The sequence below is a fragment of the Sarcophilus harrisii genome, chromosome 2 (genome assembly GCF_902635505.1).
Source record: "Sarcophilus harrisii chromosome 2, mSarHar1.11, whole genome shotgun sequence".
NCBI classification, from domain to species: Eukaryota; Metazoa; Chordata; class Mammalia; order Dasyuromorphia; family Dasyuridae; genus Sarcophilus; species Sarcophilus harrisii.
Window position 1 is genome coordinate 19698432 of NC_045427.1, and position 14153 is coordinate 19712584.

Consider the following 14153-nt stretch of genomic DNA (forward strand, 5'->3'; position numbering starts at 1 on the left):
TACAATTTTGACCCCCTAATCTTGTATCTTCTTATATAATCATGAGATATCCTATGGTTCAGTGGAGAGAACTGGACTTCAAGATCAGGGATCGCATCCTGGATGAGGCCCTGGGCACGGGAACAGTGATCTCAGTGCTCTAGAAAACACTCAAAGACCGTCAGAAAGGAGCTGCTAGCTACACTGATGAAGGGAGTGTCCTCATGCAGGAGTTCCCTATAGGAGTGAAAAATCATGTTGAAACAAGAATATTCTGATGGACGTGGCTCTCTCCAAGAATGAGATGATTCAGGTCAATTCTGATAGACTTGTGATGGAGAGAGCCATCTGCATCCAGATTGGGATGGAGTGTAGATCACAAAATAGCATTTTCACCTATTTTTCCTCTCTTTTTTCTCTCTCATTTTTCCCTTTTTTGATCTGATTTTTTCTTATGCAGCATGATAAATGTGGAAATATGTATGGAAGAATTACACATGTTTAACATATATTGGATTACTTGCTGCCCAGAGGAGGGGGCAGGAGAAAAAAATTAAAACACAAGGATTTGAAAAGGTGAATATTGGAAATGATCTTTGCAAATATTTTGAAAATAAAAAGCTATTGTTTTAAAAAAAAAAAAAAAAGGAAAAGAAAAATTACGCTGAACACACAAGTGTATTTTCCCTGATAAAATGTGAGCTCCTTGAGAAAAGGATTGTTTCTTTGTTTTTGTGTCTGTCCCAGTATAATCCCTCAGTAAATACTTCCATGAATGAGTGATGTACACACACACACACACACACACACACACACAAATACTTTCTCAGCATTTATTGAATTCTCTGAGACAAAAGGAATCAGAAAGACATTTCCACCCTGACAGATCTTACAACTTATACAAGGGATAGAAGTAAAGAGAAAAGGAGAGAGAATTCAGCGTCTTCCTTCCTTCCTTCTTTCCTTTCTTCCTTCTTCTTTTCCTTCCTTCCTCCCGCCCTCCCTCCCTTCCTTCCCCTCTCTTCCTATCTTTCTCTCCCTCTGCCTTTCATACAGAAATGACATGTCATTTCAGCATGGAGTCCAATGAGAGAGTTCTCTTGAACAAGGCAGATGGTAACCAGGCCAGGAACTCAGATTCAGGTTTTGGGGAGCAGCTTGAGGTACAGACATGAAGTGACTTGTCCAGAATCTCACAGTAAATGTCAGTGGCTGGATTTGCACTCAGAGCTTGCTGACTGCAAGCCTGGCATTGTAAGCACCGTGCCCCTCTGATTCTCAGGGGGGGGGGGGTGTCAGAGAATCGCCTCCCCTTTCAACACGGTCTCTGTTTTTATCCCCCAATCCCCCCAGACTCACTGACACATTCCCGTCACTATTCCTAACACTCCCAATGCAGTGTTAGGCTGGACACCAATGGGCTCTTTGGGAAGGGGAAGAAAGGGACAAGACAGAATGAGAAGAGACTCGGTCTTAGTGGAAACCAGATAACAAACCAAAGGCAATGGAAGAGAAGGCACATCACGGCAGAGCAGAGAGCCCTGCATTGGGAATCCCAGCTCTGGCCGTGGCAACCTGGCTAAGTCACACCCCATCTGAGAGGAGAGGCTGAGGGGTACATCCTCCCCAGGCACTTGGGAAGAGCTGAGGACGGCAGGGAAGGTGTGGGGGTGCCCAGGGGGTGCAGGGCAGCCAGTCCTACTCATCAAAGAAGTCAATGTGGGCCCCTGACTCAAAAGTATCCTGCTGCAGCAGGTCTAGGAGCTTCTGGGCAGAGACTGAGCAATCCAGCAGGGACTGGCTGTCCTTGAGCTTGTTCAGAGTCTCCCGTACGTCCAAGTCCTTGGTTTTCTGTCTGCCTTCCTGATGCATGTCTGTGTCCAGAGGGCCTGGGGGAACAGAAGAAAGGACAAAGATCTAGTAGCACCCCTGGCTGGGGGTGGATGGGGAGACCAGGGCAAAAAAGGACTGGAATAGGACTGAGCCTCTGAGCCACGGACCCCTCTCCCCCTCATTCAGCCAGATGGGGCGGGGGAGAGAGAGCTAGCCTTGGCATCGGGTCAGTCCAAGTCCTAATCCTGCCCTGGACTCGGGCTGAGATAATTCCAGCTTTCCTCTACTCCCCCCAGTCGTGCTGATGATCAATGAGAGAACTCAGGTAAGTGCGCTTGGCAAGCCTTGAAAAACATGCTTGCTATTGATTATCTGAGTCCTGAGGGCAGGGGCCAAGCCTTCCATTTCCTAGGGGTCTTTTCCCCTTCCCCTGGGCGCCAAGGGACTGATGACACCCGGGGGTGGCACCCAGTAAGTGGCCCTTAGGACTGCTACCGCCCACAGCAGGTACTGGATACATGATTTGGGGCTTGTTTTTTAGCTGTGGTCACCACTGGGGCACAGGCAAGTTGTTAGCTACTCACCAAGGAGAGGAAAGAGCACTGGACATTAGAGTCCACGTTCAAAATGCTTGTTCAGACAATTAACTACCAGGGAGACCCCGGGCAAGTCTGTATGTTCTCGGTGCCTCCGTGTCCTCCTCTGCTAAAACACCGGGCCTCCGAGGTACCTCCCAGCTCTAAATCTATGACCCGGTGGCAGGAGGGGACACAAGGTGTCCGTGATGATCAGATGCTTGGGGGAGGGAGAGGTTGTTTCCATAAGGGACAAGGACACGTTTCCCCTCTAGGGATTGCTCTGTCACTGGCCTCCCTTCCAAACGATTTCCAAGAGTGGCTCCGCCACATCCTTCAAAGCCCCTTGGCCAATACTCTCTGCAGGAGGGACTTGCCCCCAAGGAATGATGGATGTAAGGGAGCTCTGGATGAGGAGAAAGACCTAGGAGGTGCCTGGCTCCCCAGCCAGAGCCAGGAGGTGACCAGATGTCCCCCTACCTGGGGCATAGTTCAGCACTCGCATGTCGGGTTCCTCCTTTGCCAGGACTCTGAACATCATGTCTCGGGCAGCTTTGCCGGAACAGTAGAGGCTCCAGCTCTTGAAGGGTTGCACGGCACACAAGGAGGAGATGTTGACCACAGTTCGCTTCAGGCCGGGGCTGGGAGGGAAGGCCCTGAGGACCCCCGCAGTTAGGCAAAGGGTGGAGGTCACATTCAGAGCCCAGTAGCCATTGACTTCTACTGGGTCAGCAAAGTCCACAACATATTTAGACACATCTCCTAAGGTACCTTAAAAAAATTAAAAATCAAACTTTCAGATTCACAAGGCCTGGCCAGGAGCCCCTTCCCAATGCCCTTGAGATTGGCTTCCAGAACCTGGAAAAGGGCAGGAAGTAAACTTTTTATGCTTCATGGCTTTCCCATAAAAGGAAACTTGATATAAACCATCTTTAATCTGGGATTCCTGAACATTTTTTTTCCCCTAATTTTGACCATTGCATCATTTTGAGAGAATTGCCTCTTGTGGCAATCTTGTGTATTTTATTCATTTAAAAACATACTGGAAAAGAGTCCCCTGACTTCCCCAGATTGCAAACAGTCCGTGATCTATTAAAAGATTAAGAATCCCTCTTGTAGTAAGGACCTGGATCCTTTCTGCCGGAGACAAAAATGCGGGGGATGTGAAAACAAAAAAAAAAAATGGCTGAACAAATTATGCTATATAATCCCATGTGTCATGGTGCTGCAAGAAATCATGAAATAGAGGGCTTCAGAGATGCCTGGGAATAATTGTATGAACTGATGCAACCTGAAGGGAATAGAACCAGGAGAACAATTTATATAAAGACAATAACAGGGTAAAGGACAAAAACTCTGAAAGGTTTGGGAATTTTGATCAGTGTAATGACTAACTGCAATTCCAGTGGACTCACGATGAAACCTACTGCCCACCTCCCTGAGAGTTGAAGCGAAAGACACAGAGCACAGCAAATCAAGGGAATCCTGTACATATCCTAGTTATTTTTAAAAATTAAATTAAATTTAATTAAAATTTTTTTTGCTGAAGCAATTGGAATTAAGTGACTTGCCTGGGATCACACAGCCAGGATGCGTTAAGTGTCTGAGGTCAAATTTGAACTCAGGTCTTCCCGGTGCTATATCCACTACACTAACTAGCTGCCCCTCATATCCTAGTTATATAACAAAACAATGGATTAAGCATCTCCTATTCATCTTATTGCAGATATGTAGAGATGTAGATCAGATGGTGACAATTATATGATTCTAGATCTAGCTGAATGACTAGACTCAGTCGTGATTCCATGATTCAGTTCTCATGATTTCAAAGGATCGTGGTTCCATCCCATTTTGGATAAGGGTTTCCAATGGACAGCTCCAGGATCTGTGCTTGGTTCTATGAAATTTAATATTTTAATTAGTAATTTAAGTCTCATTAAGTCTGTAGATGGTACAAAGCTGAGAATCAGGGGTGACAGACATGATTCCAAAAAACTATGACACATTAAGTCTTCCATTTCAGTTCAAAAATAGCAACTTCCTAATGATAAGACAGTGAAGGTGGGTAAAATCTCCATTTCTCCGAAGGAGATGTAGGAGTTTTAGTGAGCTGCAAGCTCAATATGGATCAGCAGAGGAAAGCGAAAGCCAAAGAAACGAATGGAATCTTTCTTTGATTGCACGGGCAGAACTTGTTTCCACATAAAAAGAGGTGGGAATCCCATTGTCCAGCTAGTTGGCTCACGGGGTGGAGTGCTGGACCTGAATTCAGGACTCTCCGAGTTTAAATCCTGCTTCAGTTACTAGCAGTGTGATTTTGGCCAGTTTACTGAACTCTGTCCTCTCGGGTTCCTCATAGGCAAATATAGTTCTTATCTCTCAGGGTTGTTGTGAGGATAAAGTGAGATAATATTTGAAAAGTTCTCGGGAAACCTTAAAGTACTACATACAAACGAGTAATTACTATTATGATTGCCTATATCTGGAATATCGGATTTGGGTTTCAAAGTTTAAGCTGGAAATCTCCTTTGCCACTGGTGAGACTGCCAGGATTCCCTTGCCAAGACCATCCCTTTCTTTTTACCCTGGTGCTGGCCCTGGAGTCAGGAGGATCTGAGTTCAAATCTGACCTCAGACACTTAATACTCCTAGCTGAGTGACCCTGGGGAGTCACTTACCCCCAAATCCCCCTGTTTTCCAGAGCTAAGCCCAGCCATCTGTGCCCTGTGCTCCGACTACCAACAATCCTTTGCACTTTCTCTCTGGGTACATTTTCGTCCCGCAGAGTCCCAGGACAGTTTCCAGGGCAGCTCCAGGGGGTTCCTGAGCTGGGACAAACACCGGGGGAACCACATCCTGGTCATGAGGTTCTTCCATAAATCAAACTTGTCTCGGGGCTGCTACCCCTCAGCTCAGGGCTACACTCACCATGTAGCTGCGCTACATGTATCCATCCCTGGCCGCCCTTACCCCCACCTCCTACTGCAGGAGATGCGGTGCCCGGGACTAGTTTCCCTCCTCCATGGAAAGAAAGCTTTTTGTGGTTAGAAACTGACAGCTCTTGGGGTTTACTTTGCTTTTATTGTGGTTTTCAGGGTTAGCTGTGGCCGCGATAACTTGTGTGAGTGTTTTCCGAGCTGCTGAATGACCTGTAATTAACAAGGCCAAATGGCACGGATTCCTTGAAGGAACTGGGCTGGTTTGCCCCTTGATGGGGGACGGGAGGCCGTCTCCGAGAACGCGGGGGTCGGACTAATTCTGTTTGACCCCCCCGGGCAGGCCATAAAGCACAATGGGGGGAGTGCGCAGAGGCCGGCTGAAGCTCAAGGTCAGCCTCAGAGCCCGAATGGGGGCCCCGGGAGCCGGTGAGCAAGACGGGCTTGGGGGCGGGGCGGAGGGGATTCTGGGCTACACTAGAGGGCCACTGAGGCTCCTTCCAACTCTGGCCAGAGCCCAACACGGGCCGCAGAACACAAGAGGTCAGTTCAAAGGGGAGCGGCTCCCGCCCCCTCCGGTCACACTTGCCCCTCCTCCCCGCTCCGGCGCCGTTACCAGCGTTGTTGATCAGCAGGAGCCGCTGCAAGTCCGGCGGCCTGGGCAGCTCCCGCAGCGCCTCCGTCAGCCGCCGCAGCCCGGCCTCGCTGCCCAGGTCGGCCGACACGCACAGCACCCGCACATCCGGGCGCGCCGCCCCCAGCTCGGCCGCCAGCGCCTTCAGGGCCTCGGAGTTGCGGGCGCTCAGCAGCAGCGCCGAGCCGGCGGCCAGCCGCGGGGCCAGCAGCAGGGCCAGGCTGCGGCCCAAGCCCCGGGAGGCCCCGGTCAGGATGCACACGCTCCGGCCCAGGCCGCCCTCCATGTCGCTCCCTCCCCCGGGCGCGGGCCGACCGGACTCTGCCTTTTCAGGCCAGGACGAGCAGGACGCGGCCCGACGCTTCCAGAGCGAAGCGCTTCCGGCCGCCTGCTCTCCGCACCCACGTGCGCTTCCATTGGCGGAAACAAAACAAGCCCCGCCTCCGCCGTCCCGGTGCAAGAACCCGCCCTCCCCAGTGGGACGGGGCTGCAGTGGCGGTTGAGCTCTGGCTGAGCAACTTCGTCCCGGTTCTCCCCCGGGTCCACCCAGGACAGTTCCCCAATTAGCCGGAACAGGTTTCCCAGGCTGTTAGTTAAACAAGCAGAAGGGAGCAGGCGTGAGCCTCGAACCCTTCCCCCCCCTCCCCCAGCAGAGAGCCAATTAGTGATCGATAACCGGATATTGGGGGGCTACTACACGTGTCTATGTCCTTTCTCGCGCTGCTCCCGCGGACTTCTCCAAGACCCCAGCGGCCAGAGCCCTCCTCTCTTAGCTAACTTCCCACCTGGGCTCCACGTGTCTTGTCCGGGTCTATTTATTTATGCATTTATCTCTGCCGTTAGAACGGAAACTCGTCCAGGACAGGCTGGTCCAATTTTTCTTTGCATTCACAGCATTAACCTGGCGCCAAACACGCAAACACTAAGCGCTTGCTAAATGTTTGTGGATGAGTCACTTGACTCTCGGGCTCCGTGTGAGCTGGGGGCACCCAGACAAATGAAACGATGAACTTACTACACACGTGCACTAAATACTCGGTACTCGGAGGGGGAGGAAATCTTTCACATACAAGATGCCTTGGAGGGAGTTTTAGAGCTGCAGTATTAATCGTTAAGTTACTAGTAATCTTGTGATTGGAGAGAGCCACGTCCACCCAGACAGAGGACTGTGGGAACTGGGTGTGGACCGCAACACAGCACTCTCACTCTTTCCGTTGTCGTTTGCTTGCATTTTGTTTTTTTTTTTCTCAGTTTTTTCCTTCTTGATCCGATTTTTCATGTGCAGCAAGATAATTGTATAAATATGTATACATATATTGGATTTAACATAAATTTTAGCATATTAACAAATATTGGATTACCTGCCAGCTAGGGGAGGAGGTGGGGAGGAAGGAGGGGAAAATTTGGAACACAAGGTTTTGCAAGGGTCAATGTTGAAAAATTATCCATGTGTATGTTTTGTAAATAAAAAGCCATTTTTAAAAAGACCAGGATCTGTCCCCTAATGTCCAAACCATGAGTGAGGATCAAGATTGTGTTATTTTCACATCAATAACTGAGTTCAAGTCATAGATGGTATCCTCATATTTGTAGATGGTACAACTGGGCCAGCAAAGCAAAAGCACTTGGGTAGAAAATATGGGGAGGACTAGCTTCTGGCAGCCTGCTTTCTTTTTCTTTCAATAGTTCTTGTTGACAAATGAGCCAGAGAAGTTAAGGGACTTGCTAGAAGATGACTCAGGATGAGATGTGACAGAAAAGGGTTCCAATCCAGAAATTTTCGCACCAAGAAAATTACAGATCCAGCAAAAATTCATGGCACCGTATCCAAGCTTAAAGTTTTCTTTCTATATCTAGTGGAGACCTGAGGAGTCTGCCCCCCTCTCCCAGGTCTGCCTCCTATACAACTCTGGTATACTTAAGGTTTAACTTACACCGAGTTCTAGTTAGAACTGGCTATTCCTGAAACTCCAGCAAGATAATATCATCATACATTTATCTTATTCATCCTGAGGAGACCTTTCTGGTTAAGTTTTAGAAGCCACTTGAATTTTTAATTAATTTATGGATTTAATAATATAATAAAGGAATGGGACCATTAAGTAGGTCCTACTGGGACAAATGGGGGCAAGTATCCCCAGTTCTTTTGACACGCACCAGGAAAGACCGTAATGGCATCAGAGAGAAATATTTCAATCACATTTTAATAAGGCACAGAGGGTACAAGGGCAAACAGCAGAAAGTACAGAGACAAACAGTGGGGGAAGGGAGTACAGAGGTAGATGGCACGGGGACAGGAATGGGGTGGTGGAAGAAGTTGAGCAGCATGGAGAAGAGAATGGGTAGGGGGAGAGTCACATGAGCATGGATTGGAGTCGGGAGTATTTAAGCAGATGGACCCTTAGGAGATGAAAAACTGCTCAGAGACAAGAGTTTGGGGTTCCCATTTTTATAGAAATTTGGTGGGACACTGTTATCTGTGTCACCTTGGGTTTACTTAACATATCTACATCAGCTTAAAGTTCATCAGCAACATTTGATCTTTTGATGGTCTTACTGTGGACATTCAGAACTTCTCTGAGGGTTAACAGACCGAGACAATTAGCAGAATCAAAAGTCCTCACAGCAAGGTTCAGAAGGCTTTCCTTTTTTAGAATATAGTCTCAGCATGGGTCATTTTATGAGAGACACTTTGAAAACCTTTGTGCTTCCTTTAATGAGATAATCTGTAAGGAACTTCTAGATTCCCCTTTGCAATCTCCCTGCTATTGTTACATTTTTATTAGCCACTTTATAAACTTACTTACTATATACTAAAAAGGGGAAGGGGAATCCAGCAAGAGCTAGTGGAAGTCCAGAGAGTCAGAAGCAGAACCAGGGGAGGAATGAAGGATGGTTAGCTGGGTGATTTTAATCTATTTCCTGGATGTGATACCAACTACGAAATACTACTTTGGCAGGGAGCCTCTGCCATCCTGGATGCTCAAATGGGTTTGGCTCAGCCCCAGGCAGAAGAAGAGGAAAAATGGTGGGGGATCACCTGGATGCTGCCAGGAGGCACATTTAAGCTTAATGTCAGGAAAAACTTCTTATGACAAGAACAACCAAAGAATATAACAGGCTGCTTTGGCAAGTGATAGGTTCTTTTTCACTGTGAAGGGAAATTCATGGTCAGGTACCTATTGGATCCCCACCTGCTGCAAAATTCTGTGGTTCTTGCTGCAGTCCACAAAGTGCTAAATTTTGGAGTCAAAATTGAACTAGCTTTGCTGGTCTCTACGTGTCAGCATTTGCCCTCTCTAGGTCCTCATCTGTAAAATAAAGGGCTTAGTCCAGCTATCTGTGAGGTTTCTTTCAGCTTTAAATCTATAATGGATGTGTTTATTTAACGAATGGCTGCTGTCCTCATTAAGGGCCAGATGTTTAGCCTGGGGAAAATAAACAGTGCTTTGGTATTTTATGATAAAATTATCAAAAACAAAAGAGTATGGAGTTGGTTGGGGTATCAGAAAGGAGTAGAGGAAAACACGAGTAACTTATTTATCGAAGAAATCGATATGGGCCCCAGACTTAAAGGTGTTTGCTTGCAATAGCTCCATCAGTTTCTGGCCAGATACAGTACAATCCACTAGACCCCCACTCTTGGACAGTTGATGTAACATCTGGCGGGTTTCAGGATCCTTTGTGTACGCCTTGGCAGTCTGACGCATATCTGTGTCCAGAGGACCTGAGAAGCGACAGGAACAGGAACAAGAGAAAAAGGGAAAGAGAGTGAGATTTAGAAGCCAAAAGTCACCTGGCATTGAGGCACAAGACAACTCTGCCATGAGCCCCTTCTGGGCCCCTTAGGACTTGGGAGATCCCTTGACATCCCATCAGTGCCTCTGGGACCTTGAACTGCTGCCCTTTATCCAAAGAACAGTTGTCCCTACTGTTAAAGGTTCACCCAAATTCATTTTGGCTCCCAGCTCTACCTTATTGTTGTGGGATTTTTAACTGGGTAGAAGAAGAACCCTGTGAGGCAATATCAAAGGCATGAGAGTTACTCACTATCTTTAACTACCTCACATCTGATTGCTATCTCTGAGCGCAGAAATGTTCTCTTCCAAGAGACCCAAGGGACTCCCTAGGGAGTCTGCTTTCTCATCAAAGGCTCACGGAATCATAGATTTAGAGATGGAAGAGACTCAGAGGCCATTAATTCCAGTTCTCATTTTACAGATGAATAGGCTGAGGTTCAGAAAGTTTACTGACTCTCAGGGCCATACAATTAGTAAATGTCTGAGGAGGTCTTGGAATCCAAATCTTTCTGATTCCAAGTCCATTTCTCAGTTCATAAGAGCAGCTGCTACTTCCCCTCTCCCCATGAAATAAAAAGGCTGACAAATATAGGTACTCCTCCATCCACCTAAGGGCTTTTGGAGAACAGGGACTGTTTACCCACTAGCAGATTAGCAACCAGCTCTTGGAAGGCAGGGATGTTTGTCGGCGTCTCTCCTCCCGACTCTAATTACAGAATTGGGCAATCAAAACTTCCCTCTGCCTCATTCAGACCACTGGCCACCTCTCCCTTCCTCCCTCCCTCCCAGCAGACCTCGGATCAATTTCCTGTATCCCTCCCCAGGAAACCCTTACCTGGGGCATAGCTCAGCACTCTAACATCAGGCTCTTCAGCTGCTAAGACTTTGAACAACATGTCACGAGCGGCTTTTCCCATGCAGTACAAAGCCCAGCTCTTGGTGGGCTTCAGGGCAAACTGGGAGGAGATATTGACCACAATTCTGCCCAGGTTGGAACTCGAAGGAAAGGTCCTCAGGACACCCGAAGTCAGGCAGAGTGCAGAGGTGACATTCAGCGTCCAATAATCATTGACTTCTCCCGGATCCGTGAGATCTATGATGCCTTTGGAGGGATCACCCAGGGAACCTTCAAGAATCAACCAAAATCAGGAACTATAATGATTGGTTTGAAAGTCTGCCATTCATTATACATGGAGGTGATAGAGTCACTTTATACTCAAGGGTCTGGAGATATTTCTAGTTTCTCAAGGTGGAAAAAACTCTAGTATAGAGTTAGATTTGAAAACTGAAAAGGACGCTAGAGATCACCTAATTCCACTGTTACATTTTGTACATTAAAAACAAAAATTGAGGCCAAGGGCAGCTAGGTGGCACAGTGATAGAGCACCAGGCCTAAGTCAGGAGGACCGGAGTTCAAATCTGGCCTAAGACACTTAACATTTCCTTTCTATGTGACTCTGAGCAAGTCACTTAACCCCAATTGCCAGAGAGAGAGAGAGAGAGAGAGACACTAGTGGTAGCATGGTGAACCCTTTCCCCATCCCCACTTCTGCCTGAAGGAACCCAAAGCCCCACTCCACCCCAACCTGTAGATGCACTATCCTTTCCCCACCAATTATTAGCTGGCACCCATTTACCTAGCCAGTGCTCCCAAAGTGCACCAGGCTTGCTCCTTTGACCTTTTAATCCTACCATCAGCTTATAGACCACTGCTCCTTTCCATCTGTCCTGCAGTTGAAACCTCTTATATCTGTGTCCTTCTTTAAAATGCGAGCTGCTTTCTTTAGAGTCAAGACTGTCCCACTTTTCTATTTGCATTCACAGTGATTGGGATATTAAAAACCGTTTTTAATAACATGGATCTAATATATTATAATACATAATATAGGCCCATTCACAAGTCTCTCGGCTGCAGAGAAGGAATATAAGGTAAACCACAAACACAAAATAATAAAAATAAGATTCTTCCACATAGTTGAGCAAACCACAAGGGCTCAGGATTTTCCCAAACTCCTCCACAAATGTGTGGCCGGGGAAAACAAGCCACGGGGCGTAAACCATCCCCGGGCTAGCCATCTCAGCCCCTTGGGGTTCGGTATCTGGGGCAATCTCGACACAGAGAAAGAGAGTTGTCTTTTCCTCCCTTTGACTTATAAAACGGAGGGAAGGAAGGAGAAAAATTGACAGGGGAACCACGTGAGGTGTGGCTGCGGGGAAAGTGTGGACTCTGCCCCAGAGCTCCTGCACCCTGACACAAAGCTACTGCCGGGAGGAGAAGGGGGAAGAACTGCAGCTGCCGCAGTGACCAGGCAGCCGGATTGGCGACCGGAGGGCCCGCCTTCCAATTCTGACTCGATCCCCTTTTCAAACTCGGCAGGAGTCACTTGGGTGAAGTGGGAAAGAGTTGGGCTCTGTCACTTCCCAGCGGGGCCACTCTCGGGGAGAAGGTCTCTCCTCTATCATCGGTGCAGGCTGCGGCGGCTGCGGGGAGGGGAAGGGGGGGGGGGCGGGATGGGGGCTGTGCGCCTAAAGGATCCCTGCAGCTACTCCTCCCTGCCAGGACTTTGGGGAGCTCCGGACCCGGGCACTCGGGGCGGGCACTCGGCTCATTCTGTCTGGGCTCTCCGCGCTCCACTCTCCTCCCACATCACATTACTCCGTGCCCCAAACCACAGGTTTACCGGCGTTATTGATAAGTAGCAGCCGCTGCAGATCTGGGGGCCGGGGCTGCTTCCGCAGCGCCTCCAGCAGCCCGTGCAGCCCGGCCTCGTTGCCCAGGTCGGCCGGCACGCACCGCACCCGGAGGCCGGGCCGCAGCGGCCCCAGCTCGGCGGCCAGCTCCCGCAGGGGCCCGTCGTTGCGGGCGCTCAGCACCAGGACCGAGCCGGGCGCCAGCCGCGAAGCCAGCAGCGGTACCAGGCTGCGGCCGAAGCCCCGAGAAGCCCCGGTCAGGATGCACAGCGCCCGGCCTAGGCTGCCCTCCATGTCGCCCCCTTCCCGCGACTCCGCGGAGCAGGACCGGACTCTGCCCTTTAAAACCCCGGGCTCTGGCTCCCCGGGGGAGCAAGCCCGCGAGCGGGACCCGCCCCCAAGTTCCCTCCCCAGACCTGAGCAGCAGCGCGCAAGTTCCCCAAATAGGATCTTGGGACCCGCTCTGAACGTTCTGTGAACTGGGAGAGTAAAAGTGGATTCGCTTAATGTTCATCATAATCACACACAGAAACTTAATAGCCAGGAGTGTGGTATACACTAAGGTATACATTTCATAGCCATCATTAGATGTATAGAAACTTAATTGCCATCAGTTTATGGCACTTAATATAAACTTAATTACTACCAGCAAAACGATCATGTAAACATGCACCTTAAGGTAGAAGAAAGGAAACAAGTCTTTATTAAGTGTTTACTATCAGACATAAATGCTGGATGCTCTACAAATAACAGTCATAGAAACATATAACTTAAGGTAGAAGGAAGGAAACAAGTATTTATTTATTTATTACAGCTTTTTATTGACAAAACATATGCATGAGTAATTTTTCAGCAGTGACCCTTGCAAAACTTTCTGTTCCAAATTTTCCCCTCCTTTCCCCCATCCCCTCCCCTAGATGGCAGGTATTCCAATACATGTTAAATATATGAAACCAGTATTTATTTATTAAGTGCTTACTATCAGGCATTAGTGCTGCATGCTTTACAAGTAACAATCATAAAAAACATGTAACTTAAGGTAGAAGAAAAGAAACAAGTATTTTTATTATAGCTTTTTATTCACAAAACATATGCATGAGTAATTTTTCAACACTGACCCTTGCAAAATCTTCTGTTCCAAATTTTCCCCTCCTTTCCTCACCCCCTCCCCTAGATGACAGGTATTCCAATACATGTTAAATATATGAAACCAATATTTATTAAGTGCTTACTACCAGGCATTAGTGCTGGATGCTTTACAAAAGGTTGTCATTTTATCCTCACAAAAATTGGACCAAGTGGGAGAGCAGTATTCTCCCCTTATAGGCCTGAATATGAATTCAGAATTCGTACACCTTTAAATCAGCAGGTAGTAAGAATAACAGATGGGGAAGGAGGGAAGTGGACACTTCAATGTTCACTTTTCACAACCTTGGAAACCGTTCTATTGCCGCATGTTACTTTGAAAAGCTAGCCACGTGGTTAAAGGGGAGAGCCAATCACAAGAAGAAGGGGGAGGAGAAGGGGGGGTGGAAGAATGAGTTCCACAAGCATGCTCAGTAGTTCTGGAGCTTAATAGATGATTGTCTAGCTTCTCTGCGCCGCCTGCTGCTTACATTTATACTTACTCTATTTAGGGGGTTATATTACCTTCTTATAGAATACTGAGAGGCAGCTTGGGTGGTAGATCAGATAGAACTAACCT

The 14153-nt window shown here is 48.0% G+C and overlaps 2 protein-coding genes across 2 annotated transcripts; both read right to left on the reverse strand.

The window, feature by feature from the left end:
• Positions 1 to 798: 798 nt before the first annotated feature.
• Positions 799 to 6367, reverse strand: LOC100930150 (sepiapterin reductase). The gene is made up of 3 exons (XM_031949715.1): positions 5940 to 6367; positions 2868 to 3158; positions 799 to 1868 (listed from the first exon to the last, which is right to left on the reverse strand). The coding sequence occupies exons 1-3, from the start codon at positions 6241 to 6243 to the stop codon at positions 1678 to 1680; spliced, it is 786 nt and encodes a 261-aa protein (XP_031805575.1). The 5' UTR covers positions 6244 to 6367; the 3' UTR covers positions 799 to 1677.
• A 1716-nt stretch (positions 6368 to 8083) lies between these two features.
• Positions 8084 to 12750, reverse strand: LOC100928342 (sepiapterin reductase). The gene is made up of 3 exons (XM_003758688.3): positions 12439 to 12750; positions 10593 to 10883; positions 8084 to 9684 (listed from the first exon to the last, which is right to left on the reverse strand). The coding sequence occupies exons 1-3, from the start codon at positions 12740 to 12742 to the stop codon at positions 9494 to 9496; spliced, it is 786 nt and encodes a 261-aa protein (XP_003758736.1). The 5' UTR covers positions 12743 to 12750; the 3' UTR covers positions 8084 to 9493.
• Between the last annotated feature and the right edge of the window lie 1403 nt (positions 12751 to 14153).